General features: G+C 36.8%; 1 protein-coding gene across 1 annotated transcript in view; it reads right to left on the bottom strand.

The window, feature by feature from the left end:
• LOC133440699 (stonustoxin subunit beta-like) overlaps window positions 1-3,903 on the bottom strand; it is an 8,001-nt gene extending 4,098 nt beyond the window's left edge. Inside the window, exon 1 of the mRNA XM_061718017.1 lies at window positions 3,839-3,903. Coding sequence (XP_061574001.1) covers window positions 3,839-3,903 — 65 coding nt within the window. The remainder of the gene's footprint in view (window positions 1-3,838) is intronic.
• Between the last annotated feature and the right edge of the window lie 11,976 nt (window positions 3,904-15,879).

Here is a 15,879-nt window from a genome sequence, read left to right as displayed (position 1 = left end):
ATTTTAGATGGATGAATTATTTTATTGTTTATAATTCTGGAATATTACACTCTCCATATGTAGAAAGAGCAGCAGTGCCCCCTGGTGGTGAGTTATAAAAGCTCAACATAAACCAAAGAGTGAACAATCTATCGTAATAATAATAAAAACACGAATAAAAAAAGACTTTAGTGCATCAACAAGAGGAAAGTTGTCAGTGATGCAGATTATTGGTACAGCGTGATCAGTACAACCAGCATTTAGCTCAGAAAACAATGTGGAAAGAGAAATGTCATCAAATGAAGTTGAAAAGTGGAGATGCACTTTTGTCCTTTATCCTCAACTTCCTCAATCACGTCATTTTGATCCAGTTTGTTATTTCACTGGTCTTGGCTTCATCAAATGACACATCCAGGGACAGAAGCCGTGCATAGGTGTTCATCCTGTCCAGGTGTTGGAAGGTGAAGTGAAGCCGAAGCCATCGCTTCATCCACTGATCTGTTGGCACGGTAGGAAAACTGATAGGAATCCACTGTGTCAGGAACCATGGAGTTGATGTGGGTTAAAAAAAGATGATCTGCTCTGTTGGTCTCTGGAGAAGGTTTAATGAAAATGCTTCTCCATGAATAAGGACTAAAAATAACGTAAAAGTTTAAGACAGACTAATTATCCACAATATTTAACCAATAAAGATGAAGTCATTAATGACATGAATGAGGTGGTTAATAATTTTAACAGGTATTTTGTGAGTGTTGGACCAAAGCTGGCAGAAAAATGTGATCCTGGATCAGCTGATGGATGGAAGGAAACATTAATAAGTAGAAATCCAGATTCAATGTTTCTCACAGCTGTGGAGGAGAGAGAAATCATAGATATTGTAAGTAAATGTAAAAACAAGGTGTCAACTGACTGTGGTGATATGACAATAGTCAAAAAGGTTATTGATGGATTGTTAACTGACATACAGCTGTAATCAGTCGCTCAGAACTGGGACATTTCCAAAAAAAGATTAATACTGCAAAAGTCATCCCACTGTACAGAACTGGAGACAGACACCAATTCACTAATTACAGGCCTGATTCTTTACTCCCAACATTTTCTAAGATCGTAGAAAAAGTATTTATTTACAGGTTGGACAAATTAATGCCAATCAAAAGGCCACGCCCCTAATTACGCATTAAACTTCTTGCTTTATATAATTCCAACCTGCCACAATACGAGGAAAAAGAGGCTTCAAACCCCTGCAGAAAACCTGTGGGTGATTCATGCATGAATGAACCGTCATTCTGAGTTTGGGGGTTAGTTTGGGATCTTTATTCCCTCTAGTGGTTAAATGTTGGAAACTGCAGCTTTAAATGAGTCTTGTATATCTATATATTTCACACCAAAATCAGTTTGATAGTTTGATCAGTTTGATATTTAAATGTTTTAATGTCTCAAAGACTTACCATGTGTATTATTTTGAAGCCCATTGCAATAAAAGTTTCTTAACAACATAAATGTTTTATAACAAATAAAGAACACATGAATTTAAAAATATTTTTATTTTATATATTGATATTAACAATCAGAAGTTTATCATATAAATTGCGTCAGCTCTCATTGTGTCGGAAAAAATAAAACTCTTTCTAAACCTTCTTGCTTGTGTTGTTTTCTCAGATGTAAATCACTTTGGATAAAAGCGTCTGCTAAATGACAGAAGTCGTAGTAAACCAGTGATGAAAAGAATGTTGTATGCATTTTGTTCTAATTACTTTAGTTGGTAAATGAAATACTTACTGTAACTGCGAGAAGGAACTATGTCATTTGTTCAGACTCCACTGCAGCCCTTCAGAGTTTGACTTCAAATAAAACAACAAGAGAAGATCTAGTGTTGGAAATATTAATGGTGTTGTGGAGGTTATACAGAACTGGAATTACTGTGCAGTTTTGTTGGGTTCCTGCCCACATGGGTGTTGATGGCAATGAGAAAGCAGACAATATTGCTAAAAGAGCATTGAAATTGAGTAGTGAGGTAATTATGGAAATTCCTTTTGGTAAAGGTGAAGCAAAATCATGAATTAGAAAGGCAGTGAGGGATTCATGGCAGAAGGTGTGGGACAACGGTGTAAAAGGGAGACATTTTTATAACATACAGAAGTCAATTAACGTGAAGGTTTTCAAAGGAAAGTGTAGGAGAGAGGAAGTCATCATTTCTAGATTAAGATTAGGTCATACTAGTTTAAAATCAACTCTGTATTTAATGTCAAAGTCCGTGTCTGATAAATGTGATGAGTGTGATGTCACAGAGAATGTAGAGCATGTGATTCTTAAATGTGGCAAGTATGAGGTAGAAAGGAACGCTTTAAGAGACAGGATGTACGAGCTGGGACGGGAATGGAGTTTAGTAGGTTATTAGGGAGGAGTGAGGTGATGAGGGATTGTTATAAGGAAATCCTTGTCTTTCTTAAAGATGCAGGGATAGATAATAAGATTTAAATGTGGTTATCTTATTTTATTTAGGTATTTCCTTTTTCCCCCTTTAAGTTAGACTGTAACCTGGTGTAATAATGATCCTGATCAGGGGCGTCGCCAGGTGTAATCCCTTATGGGTTCTGAGCCCAAAGGGGCCCCTGCATAGCGGAGGTCTAAACTGCAAAATTTTTGGGATCTTACGGGTCGGATAGGTTAACTTTGCATGACTTTAAGTCGTTTAGAAACAGATTGACAGCCACAAGCAGCTTCAATGATTATAACAAAAAAGACCATTCCAGATCAGCAGATGAATGCATAGCACAGGATAATAATAACTGCAGGGTGGTGAATTTTAGACAATATAAGGAGTAAAAACTGAATGAGAAACGAGAAAGCCAAAGAAAGTGTCATGACAACAATTATAATTATTATCCTCCTTATTTCATTGCTGCATTCAGCAAAATACCAATGACCTCCAAGTTCCAACTCACTGCATCATATAGGGCTAAACAAACATCCATCTCAGACTGGTATTTTATACAAAATGGCAAAATAAATAAATACAATAAATAAGAAAAAACACATGACTGACCAACATGGCAGCATATAAATAAAATTCACATTAAACATTCCCAACTCAGTCCCAATACAAAGACATACTCAATAAAATTACAATAAAACAACTTAAGGTGCCATTACAATGGCTTTTTCTATCTTTTCGTTTCTGTGCTGCTGATTTCTTCTGTTTTGTTTTAGCCTCCGCCAGTGGCAGAGCGTGGGTTTCAGCACAGAGGGGGCGGAGCATTCTCAATGGGCCCTTATGATAATTATTTTACTATTCAACAACTTAAAGATAACGGACACCTCATCATACCCAGCAAACAACACAAATGCTCACGTTTACTGAGCCAAGCAAGCCTAGGTGCCTCAGAAAGCCACAAACCAGTTCTCACACACACACACACACACACACACACACACACACACACACACACACACACACACACACACACACACACACACACACACACACACACACACACAGCCTGACAGCCGTCAATCTGAGCGCGTCGCTGTCCTTGGTGCTGGTGTGACGGTGACTCACAGAGTCTGAGCCAAACCATCTTTAATATAACTTAAAACATAAAATGTAAACTACAATTACACAATCTATTCAGATAGAATATAGACACAATTGTCTATAAGGCCATTAATGAGATCTATAAATAGAAAATAGACACGGCGGTCTAAACACAACAAAAACGCATAGCCTATTAAAAATGTATCAACTGCACACAATATGCATTCAAATAGACTCGGCGGTCTATTACAGTTGACAACAACACAAGGTACATTAAGGTGGTCAAGGCAATAACAACATTCTGATCATTATTTATGTACTCACCGATTGCTGTCTCTGCTCTTGTTGCCGCTGCACCAATTCACAGACTCCGAACTCCAGAACATCATCCTTGGCTCGAACAATAATATATTCCAAGTAACGTGGAAAACAATGTAACGGCCGCTACAGCTAACACTAGCCTCCTCATCAGCCGTTGCAAAATATGAGGAGAGCGGCGGACAGGAAGCAACTAGCCTCTCCTTTCTCTATTTTACCTTTCTTTTTAACGATCCAGGCTGGTGCTTTTTCTTCTCCATTTTTCCTCTTTCAAAGTTCCCTCCAAAATGCCGCAGTCTCACATACAAGACGAGTTAGTTCAAATGTAAAAAAACGAAATAAGTTAAGGTCCAGCCAATCAGGTTGGCTCACAGCCCTGATGCGTTCAGGACAGTTGTAAAGTAAGAATTAACCTACACTGGCCGCACAATGCACATTTTATCGTTATTATAACCTACAAATTTTACGATTATATATGAACGTATCACACAAAACGGGGCCCTCTCATTGGGCCCCCCTGAACGTGTGGGCCCTGGGGCGACCGCCCCCTTGCCCCCCCCTCTGGCTCCGCTACAGGCCTCAGCTGCAGGCACAGAGAGCACGCAATGCCAAAATAAAAGCCTCGAGCGAGTCGAGCCTCGTCGTGGGGGGAGGCGGCGGCCCCTTAGGGCAGAGGGGGGGCCCTCTACTTTGAAATGTTGTTGACATTGGGTTTTTATAACCCGGAAACCCGCGCCAGCGTCGCTAGTGATCCTGATGTTACACACTCCGGTACAGCAGGTGGCGGTAGAACCTAATAACGTTGGTTGTGATCCGCCATTAAACCTAGAGAAGAAGAAGGAGAGGACGGTTCTGTTGTTTCCTTTCTTTTTCCTCTTCAACAATGTCTAAGGTGAATCATATGAGAGAGTTTATCGGTCAGCGACTAACAGCAGCTGCTGTAGAAATATTGTCAGTGTTTGAAAAAAGCATCTTGGAGTATGAAGAAGAGCTCGACCGTCAGCGCAGACTGTTGGACCTCGCCTGGAAACCTGAAATCAGACTCCACAGAGTCGGTACGTAACCCTGGAAAGTTGAATGAATGAACACATGAGTATGACTCCTACAAGATCCCTTTGTTTCCAGTTAAAAGCCGTGGTGATGAAGCAAACCAACTAAATGGGAAACTCCCCAGCTCAAGCAGCTGCGGTCAAATCAGCCGCTCCTAAATGTTCATGTGCTCCTATTTCAGCCTTTACGCTAAATGAATGAACGCGGCTCAAAAACGGAAAGATATGAAGTTCTGAGTTTGAGATAATGCAGATGTGTTTTTTTTTTCATTACCTTGATTACACCCAAACTTCCACCGTAATATTTACACACTCTTACTGTAAAAGAAAAGGAAGAGGAAAACACTTTTTTTCACTTCAGGTTCTGTTTTGCAGAGACTATAAAAATGAATTCTCCCATAATTTCACCCAATACCTCATATACCCCTCCTTCATAACTACAATTACTACAAGCATGCTTCATTTCTAACAATTTTACCGTGGTAATATTGAAATATTAAGGTGTAAACTTCAAACACTACTTTTCTACAAAGGTCAGTTGCCTTTGTTGCAGAGACTGTAAAAATGAATTCTAAAACTAAATCAAATATCCACATAGTGTGCTTAAGGATGATTATAAAACAATGAGGCGATTGTGGTGACGGGACTGAGCCTGTGATTCTGTGTGGATTATAAAAGTACAGTGAATGTGAAATTGAGCAGACCTGTAGTGAAAGGTTTGAAGTTCAGATCTTAATATTTCAATATTTGTACAGTAAAATTGTTTGAAATTAAGCATACTTGCAGTGATTGTAGTCCTGAAGAGAGGTATATGAGGTATTAGCTGAAATTATGGAATAATTCATTTTTACAGTCTCTGCAACAAAATCAACTGACCTTTGTAGAAAAGTAGTGTTTGAAGTTTACACCTTAATATTTCAATATTTCTACAGTAAAATTGTTTGAAATTAAGCACACTTGTAGTGACTGCAGTTGTGAAGAGAGGTATGTGAGGCATTGGGTGAAATTATGGGATAATTCATTTTTATAGTCTCTGCAAAAACAGAACCTGAAGCAAAAAAGGCAAATTACTTTTTTTTTTTTAAAGTAAGGTGTTTGAAGTTTAGATGTTAATATTTCTATTTTTCCACAGTGAAATTCACTGTGCCTGTAGTGATTGTAGTTGTGACGAGGGCTATATGAGGTATTGGGTGAAATTATGGGAGAATTCATTGTTATAGTCTCTGCAAAACAGAACCTTAAGCAAAAAAGGAGACTGACCTTTTTAGAAAAGGTGTTTGAAGTTTAGATCTAAAAGAAAAGGTTTTCATCCTTTTCTTTTACAGTAATAGCGTGTAAATATTACGGTGGAAGTATGGGTATATGAAAAAAACATATCTGCATTATCTCAAACTCAGAACTTCATATATTTCTGTTTCTGAGCCGCTTTCATTCATTTACCGTAAAGGCTGAAATAGGAGCGCATGAACATTTAGGAGCGGCTGATTTGACAGCAGTAGTGCTCAGTTAAGGCAAAAAGCCCAAGGGGCTTATACGAGGCCTCTACCTGTAAAATACAGCAAAATATTGTACAAAGATTTAAAATATGCAGAAAACATGATTGCAGAAATATCATGAGGTAATTTGATCAATTAAATGTGTCCTGAGTTTACGTTTGAAATGATTGAATGAAGTAGAGGTAGACGAGATTGCTGTAGGTGTTCCATAACTGTATCTGATGGAGAACTGACACAAACCAGTACGGAACTTCAGGAGATTTAAATGATTAGCCTGTCTAGTATTAAAATGGTTCATATCACTGTTGAACTGAAAAAAATCTTTACATGGCAAAGAAAATGAAACTGGAAGGAACAATACTTTGAAAATAAAATTGCAGGTTTGATATGTATTTAACTTAAAGATGGGTAAAATATTGAGTTGTTTGAAAAGAGAGGCAGAATGAGCAGACCAATTACTGTGTGTGGCAATCCTGCAGAATCTTTTTAGCAACATGTGAAGTTTATGAAGATGTGTGTTGTAGGTAGCTCCCCAAATAATATTACAGTAAATGAGATATGGATATATAAAGCTATAATAAAGAGTTGGGAGACAATTTTCATTCACCAAACTACAGAATTTGCCAATAATACCAATAGATTTAGATATGTTTTTACAGACATGGTTGATGTGGTTTTTCCAGCTTAAACTTTCATGGATAATTACACCAAGGAAGGTTGTTGATGTAACCTGAGTGAGCGGGTCATCTCCTATAGACAGACCGGTGTTAGACTTACAATATATTTTATTTATTTATTTTTTCCACAATATCTTTATTTGAGTTTTATAGCAGCACAAGACAATCACAGTAAAAACGATCATGTCATGTATAGTCTAGTCATGGCCATGTCTTTTCTTATAGATTAGCTGCCAAATATAGCAACAAAAAAAAAAACAGCTTAAAACAAAACAATCACAATAAAAACACAAAATGAACAATATGCTTCTCTTGTTATTAGACAGATTATGAACACAATGTAATGGATTGTGAAATAATAGTAATAATAATGATAAGCTACGCGCTTTAAAAGTAACAGAGAAAAAATAAATACATACATACATACATACATACATACATACATACATACATACATACATACATACATACATACATACATACATACATACATACATACATACATACATACATACATACATACATACATACATACACACCATACCCACAGTTAGTGATCATTTTGGTTTTCTGTTAAGTCTGAGTTCTTGACATATTCAATAAATGGCTTCCATGTACCTTCAAATACATGCTGTTTGGCTTTCAGAATATAAGTAATTCTTTCCAACGGTAGGGTTGATAACATTTGTCTTAACCATTGACTGGTACTTGGTTAATGGCTTCTTTTCCATAGTAGTGCAATACATTTTTTGGCATTTAACAAGCTTAAAGGGAAAGTTCGTTTTTTTACAACCTGGACCTTATTTCTGGCATTTTTTATGGTCGTATACTCACCCAGAGGTGTTTGGTGTCATTTGGAGTCCTTCGGAAGATATTAGGAGAGATGAGATGAGATGACGCCATGAGTTCAGAGGTCTTGTTTACAAACTGATTTATTTGTTATACACACAGCCCCGGATGAAGACAACAGGTCCTGGAAGCAGATCTAGTGATTCATAAAAGAAATGAAGAGTTTCGCAGCAATCATGTGTTATTTAGACGCTGCATCGTCTGTGCCCCGCGGTGCCCCCATGCGCTACCGTTATATGGAGAAGCGGCTCGCAAAAAACTCCTAATATCTTCCGAAGGACTCCAAATGACACCAAACACCTAGCTGGGTGAGTATACAACCATAAAAAATGCCAGAAATAAGGTCCAGGTTGTAAAAAAACGAACTTTCCCTTTAAATCTATAATTGCTTTTTCATATTTACTGAAGTTATGTTTCTCTGGATAAAGGCCCAGCAGGAAAAGTTTAGGACCCAATGGTATATATTTGGAAATTATCTTTTCGATGATGACTCTTATCTCTTCCCAGAATTTAATAATTATTCTACACTGCCAAAGGCAGTGAAATAGTGTTCCTCTATCTTCTGTACATTTTGTGCATATGTCTGGTATATTCGGGTCATATCTATTCAAATCCATCGGTGTCACATACATCCGCATTAACCATTTATATTGTATTATTCTAAGGCGTGCATTTATGGATCCAGAATGAGCGTTGGCACATGCGGCTTCCCACTCTTCCTTGGTAATATCTGTTTGGATGTTTTCCTTCCAGGCCCTTAGCTTACCGGTATATGTTGAGTTCTCACTTGAAAATGATATCAACAAATTGTAGATTTCTGATATTGCACCCTTTCTCAGACAATTCTTTGTTACAATTGTTTCAGTTCTGTGCTACAGGGTTTAGAAAAGTACATTGCTTTGATTTATTTTAACATAATTTCTAAGCTGAAGGTACTTGAAGAAATGTTTTCTATTAAGATGATATTTAGCTACTAGTTATTCAAAGGACATCATATCATCTGAGTTTGTTGTGTATAGATTTTTAATTGTTTTTAGTCCCTTAGTTAACCACAATTTGAATGTTGCATCTGCCCTGCCTAAATTGCGATAGTGATTGTGGTTCGTTTACGTATTTCTTCACTTCATACCAAATCTTTATCATTTGTTTAACAATTTGATTTTTAGTTTGTTTACAAAGCTTTTGTACACTGTCTGAATAAATATATGACGGAAGAGATGGATTCAAGCCACAAGATTCCATTTCAGCCCAGTGGGGGGCATTATCCATTGAAAAATAAAACATAATAGACCTCAGTTGTGCAGCCCAGTAATACCATATCAAGTTCTGACATTTTAGACCCCCCCGGTCATATGGTAAGTACAATAAAGACAAGCGTATTCTCACCCTACGGTTGTTCCATAGAAAACCAACAAATAATATTTTGACTTTTGAGAATAAATCTGTAGGTGGTGGTAATGGGATGTTCTGGAATAAATAAAGCAACTTTGGCAAAATATTCATTTTTAAAATATTAACTTTGCCCATTATGGATACTGGTAACGACATCCACCTGTCGATTGACTCACTAACTTCTGCCATTAAAGGTTCATAGTTGGCACTTGCTACCTGTTCTAACCTGGGTACAATGCGTATTCCCAAATATTTAAATTGGTCCACAACATTGAACTGAATTGCTTCAGCTATTGGATTTTTCCTCTCATTTGAATTAAGTAGTAATATAGAGGATTTGGTATGATTCACTTTATACCCTGAGATACCACCAAACGCTCTTATCAGCTGTATCAGAGCTGGGATTGATTTCCTTAAACAGGACATAAATAAGATTACATCGTCCGCGTAAAGGGCAATTCTGTGCTCTACTGGTCCTACTGTAATTCCGCAAAACTGTGGATGAGAACGTTTTGCTATAGAAAACGGTTCTATTGCTAATGTGAATAACAAGGGTGAGAGAGGGCAGCCCTGTCGACATCCTTTGTTAACATTTATTGGTTTACTTATTTTATATTATTCTTTTGTTTTACCATATTTGAGTTACTGTGTGGAAGTCTGGGGTAATGCGTATAAAACCAACCTGTTGCCTCTTTACATATTGCAAAAAAGAGCCATACGAACAGTTTTCAATGTCAGGTTCAATGATCATACTAATTTACTTTTTCTTAAGGCCGCTGCGTTAAAATTTTTTGATTTGGTAAAATTGAAAACTGCACTAATTATGTATAAAGCTAAAAACTATCTTCTTCCTAATTTAATTCAACAATTATTTCATGACAGGGAAGGTGGTAAAAGGTATGACTTCAGAGGAAAACTTAAATTGCAACAACAAAGTGTAAGTTCAACTCTTAAGAGTATGTGTGTTTTTCTGTTGGAGGGGTTATTCTGTGGAACAGCCTTGAAGATGAAATTAAATGTAGTCAAAGTGTCGGCCAATTTAAAAGCAAGTACAGAAAAGCAGTCTTTGAAATGTATAAAAGGGAAGAAGAGATAAACTGATGTAAAGAAATGAAATGATTGAGGGGAAGAGGGTTTAAGGGAGTAACTTTGTGTTATGGTTGTCTTTGTTATATGCGTGTTGGCGGGGGATGGAAATTAATAAGCTTTGCTTCTGCCATCCCCTTTTCAAACAGTGTTTGTTTTGTTTTGTTTTATTATAGTGTCTGTTGTTGGTATTGTTGTTTGTTCTGTTCAATGGTGTCCTGTAACTTTCTGTTCTTGTTTTGTAGTACGAGAGTTGTGGTTTTGTTGGTTTGAAATAAATAAAATGATGATAATGATGATGAAATATTTCTGTTTGTTAGAATTTCTGCAGTAGAGTTATTGTATATGACCTGCACCCATTTAATAAAGATATTTCCACAACCAAATCTTTCTAAAACATTGAAAAGATAAGGCCATACGACCCTATCAAAGGCCTTTTCGGCATCTAATGATAATAGGGCTGTATCTGGTTTATCTTTTTTATAGTGAATGATATTCAGTATTCTTCTGACATTATGGAAACCTTGTCTTCCTGATATGAATCCATTTTGGTCCTTATTTACAATTTTTGGCAGAATTCTCTGTAATCTAGTTTCTAGAAGCTTACATAATATTTTAAGTTAGGAGGCTTATTGGTCTCAGATTTTCACACCTATTAGGGGTTTTGCCTGGTTTTGGCAGTAAAATAATTAGAGCTTTATTCATCGAAGATGGAAGATTGCAACTCCGAAATGCCTCGAGAAACATTTCTAAATGGGGTGTTAGCAATATGTTTTTAAATGTTTTGTACAAGTCAATCGGGAGACCATCTGGTCCTGCTCTTTTTCCTGATTTCAAATTATCTATGGCGTTACAGATTTCTTCTTTGGTAATATCTGTATTTAAATCTTGTTTATATTCATCTGGGGTACAAGGAATAGGTAATCCATCTAAAAATCTATTCATATTTTGTACATTAACAGAGTTAGTTGTACCATATAATTTTTTTTTAATAATCTCTGAAAGCATAATTTATTTCTGTAGGGTTCACCACAACATTCCCATAGGATGTTATGGTTGTAATAGCTGTTCTGGTCTCTAATTGTTGTATTTGCCATGCTAATAGTTTTCCAGATGTATCACCTTGTTCATAGACTGTTTTAATCTTAGAAGACTAGATGCGGCTCTAAAAGCAGATTGTTTGTCATATTCAGACCTCAAAATTAGTAATTCTTTTTCCAGTTGAGTTGTTTTTTTCATAAACTTTTTCTTGAAGAGTTTTCTTTTTTTTTTCCAAATTAATCTCTCTTCTTGTGCCTTTTTTGACTTTGAACCCGTATAGCTTATTATATGTCCTCTGAGAAAGGCTTTAAATGCTTCCCACCTTACACATGCTGTTGTCTGTTTAGTGTTAATTTTGAAGAACTACTCTATTTGTTTTCCTATGTACTTAACAAATTCTTCATCTTGTAACCACTTATTCTGAAAGCACCATCTAGGTGGGCCAATTGGCAATTTTGAGGTCATTGGGTATTATTCCAGTTTCTAGAGATTTGGTGAAAATATGGGTCAAAGGCTTAGCAATTGAATGTCTAGTTTTCATAATTAAGTTAAATCTGACCTCATCATGACCAGCAGCTGAGTCTTTCAGGCACATAGTTATGTCCAAGATTTCCTTCTCTGTAGGAGGCTTGAAGCTCTGAATAGAAGGATGGGAACCTGTCAGAAACTCAGATGGAGACCCGGCTATAGGAGTTATCCTTTCTGAAAGAACTGTACCAATATTAACAAAATAATTGTTAAAAACATATGCAATGTCAGATGGGTCAGAGTAGACTCGATTTTCATTAACAAATTGAGATGGAAGATTGGCTGTAGAATTATTCATATTTAGAAGCTGGTTAATGACTCCCCAGGTAGTTTTTATGTTATTAGAAGCCTCATTGAATTTGTCGGAAAAGTACTTTTTCTTGGCAATTCTAACAAGATGATTATAATTGTTACGAAATGTCTTATAATTTGCTTTATTAATTGGGGATGGATTACTGATGAATTTCTTATACAATCTATTCTTAGCTTTCAGAGACTTATGGAGATCTGGTGTAAACCAGGGTTTTCTAAATGCAGAGACCTGGTTTGCTTTTTTGCTGACAAGAGGAAAGCACCTGTTGAATACAGAGTTGAAAGACTTGAAAAATGACTGATATGCTTGTTCAACATCATCATGGGTGTATCCATCATCCCATAGGATGTCATCAACCTGCATCTCAAACCGGTCAACATTTATTTTGTTATACACTCTATACCTTAGAACTAGAACTTGTAAGATGTGAGATGACACTGGCAAAAAACAGGACGGTTGGAGGATGTTCATATAGGTGTTCATATGCAGTACTTGTAGTTAGATCGTTATATATGACGCAGAAGAAGCCATTTCTAGAACAACAACTTTATTTTTCAACTGTCTTGATACCAACGCACTAACACAAGAGTACAGTCACAGTGCCGCCTAATGGTCACACAGAGTAATGCACTTGTTTTCAAATATACTACACAGATGAAGGGGAAGACCGAAGGTTCAGGACAAAGTTTAAACCTCACACATACAACCAAACAATCAACACTGGGAGGCACTTTTGACTTGTTAAAATCCTATCTTTTTGTCCCTTTTTGTAATTCCAGAACTCCCACAAGAAAATGTTTGTAAGGTGGAGGAGGATGGGGTTTTCAGTGACCAGCACCTGGATAACCTGGAGAGGAGCTGCAGCCCAGACCAGGAGGAACCAGGGCATCCACAGACTACAGAACTGGAGGAAGACTCCAGCAGTCAGGAGATGAAGCACGAGGACGTAGAGGTGGATGTCTCATTGGTCAATGTCGCTGATGTGAAAGTTGAAAATGGTGAACCAGGACCAAACTGTGTCCAGCTGCTGTTGCACACTTCTCCTGAAGCTCAAAACAAAGATGAGGAAGGGACTGAAACTTTACGCTCAGACTCCAGTAAAACTGCAGATCCGGAGCCAATGAGACGACACGGTGACCACGAAGATGCTGCTGTCCCGTCAGACAGCAACTGTAAACCAAAGCTGATCAGGACCTACACGAGGAAGAAGGTATTTTCTTGCAGCACTTGCAGGAAAGAGTTCAGTAAAAGTAGTAATTTAATGGATCACATGAAGATCCACACTGGCGAAAGGCCGTACCTGTGCAACACCTGCGGAAAAACCTTTACTGAATCATCAGCTCTTAAGCGGCACATAACCACACACACAAACATTATTCTGGGAAGATTCTAGGTTTCAAAGACTGTAATAATTTTCCTTGTTGACTAATTAAGAAACATTTTGAGTGGATTTCTTTCCCTCAAAGCACTCAGAAACACAGCCATGAAACCTTTTACATAATGTTACACAGGGAACAACCTGCCATCAAGACATTTCTGAAAATATCTATATTTTTCCATTTTGCAGGTTTCTACTGAGGAAATGCCTCCAGAAGATTCTGGTGTTACAAAGTCTTCCTCCACAATTGAAGATTTGGAACAGGTATATATTGATACTTTTAATAAACATTGTACATTATCTGACTATGAAATACTATTTTCTGAATGAATAGCAGCGGGTGCAAAAAAGATTACTGTAGGTTTTAATCTTAACTCGCACACTGTGCTCGTAAATTATTTCTTCCAGTTTGCACATTTCCATTTTTAGGGGCAAGTGAAATTCTCGCTCTGTAGAGCCCTGCAGTAACGTCACATTGGACTACCAAAACAGCCAAATCACTGACCAAGTGCAACACTATTAAAATATGCTCTGTTATATCCATAGTAAAGCGATACCAGAATAATATGGAATATATCATCTATACACACACACATATATATATATACATATATATATATATATATGTATATATATATATATATATATATATATATATATATATATAGGCAGCACGGTGGCTTAGTGGTTAGCACTGTTGCCTCACAGCAAGAAGGTCCCCGGTTCGACTCCCAGGCCCGGCAGGGGCCTTTCTGTGTGGAGTTTGCATGTTCTCCCCGTGCTTGCGTGGGTTTTCTCCGGGTACTCCGGCTTCCTCCCACAGTCCAAAAACATGCATATTAGGTTAATTGAAGATTCTAAATTGCCCGTAGGTGTGAGCGTGAGTGTGGTTGTGAGCATGGTTTGTGTGTCTATATGTGGCCCTGTGATGGACTGGTGACCTGTCCAGGGTGTAACCCCTGCCTCTCACCTAAAATGAGCTGGGATAGGCTCCAGCAGACCCCCGTGACCCCGCAAGGGATAAAGCGGGTAAGATAATGGATGGATGGATGGATATATATATATATATATGTATATAGACATATACATATATATATATATATGTATATGTCTATATCATTCAAAAAGGTGTACTTGAAAACAGAGTTTTGTTTCTGTAACTCATATTTGTTTGTATCTGTAACCGTAGTTTTGTAAACTTGTACATAGTAGTAGCTATTAAATATTTAGCTGTATGAAAGTGAGCTTGCAAGTGTCTGAATGCACAGACTTGTAAAACAGAGTTTGCACACATGTAGAAGTTTACGAAACTAAGCTTACAGATAAATGCTTGTACTTAAAAGTTTGCAAAACTATATATGTCTTTCTGGATAACGCTAATAAAATATTTTTTATTTTTTTTATTTTTTAAATGACCTATTTCATGTGAAATATGACATTGATGTGTTGAAGATTAAGCTAATATTTTATATAGTAGACCCAGTTAGTGCCTGATTATAAAGGAAATTTAGTTTTTTTGTCCCCCCTGGATAACGATATGTCCTCCCTGGATAACAAAGATATTCTGTTACCCAGGACATGTCCTCTGTTATCCAGGATGGACATGTAAATCAATTCAGATTTTTATCAGTATCTGTAGCTTTTTAGGCATTGACTGATGTTGTAATGTTATATTTTTATTATTATTAATGATTAATTAAACGATTAATGAGGCAATATTATGTATTTTGGAACTTTTATGACATTTTTTGTTATCTTTTTCAATGATAGCACCACAGGACATTACCCGTTTCCTGTCTCTCTCAACTGTGCTATCTAATAAATATCTTTTACATATATATATATATATATATATATATATGTATATACTGAACTAATCTTTATGTTTTTTAATAAAGTTTTAGTATAGCTTATGATGTTTAAGGGTCAGTTTTGTCCTTGCAGATGCCACTGTCTAATAAAGAAAGGCAGAGACTTTTCAGGGCCAGGAAGAATGCTGAGCCACAAGCTAGGGCTGAGTATCTTGAGAAAAAGAGAGAAAGGTATTGTGATTTAGTAAAGTGATTATGCAGATCAGTTAAAAAAGGAATTAGAAAATAGGTTTACACTTGTTCGCAAAATATGTTAGTTAAGCAATGTGATGTGATGTTTATGGTAGGGCACATTTCTTCTGGAGCATCGGCATCTTGGTAATTTATCAAACCTGTATACCATGTCATTTGTTTTATTTCTAGGTAC

The sequence above is a fragment of the Cololabis saira genome, chromosome 3 (genome assembly GCF_033807715.1).
Source record: "Cololabis saira isolate AMF1-May2022 chromosome 3, fColSai1.1, whole genome shotgun sequence".
NCBI classification, from domain to species: Eukaryota; Metazoa; Chordata; class Actinopteri; order Beloniformes; family Belonidae; genus Cololabis; species Cololabis saira.
This window is presented reverse-complemented; position numbering and strand designations above follow the sequence as displayed.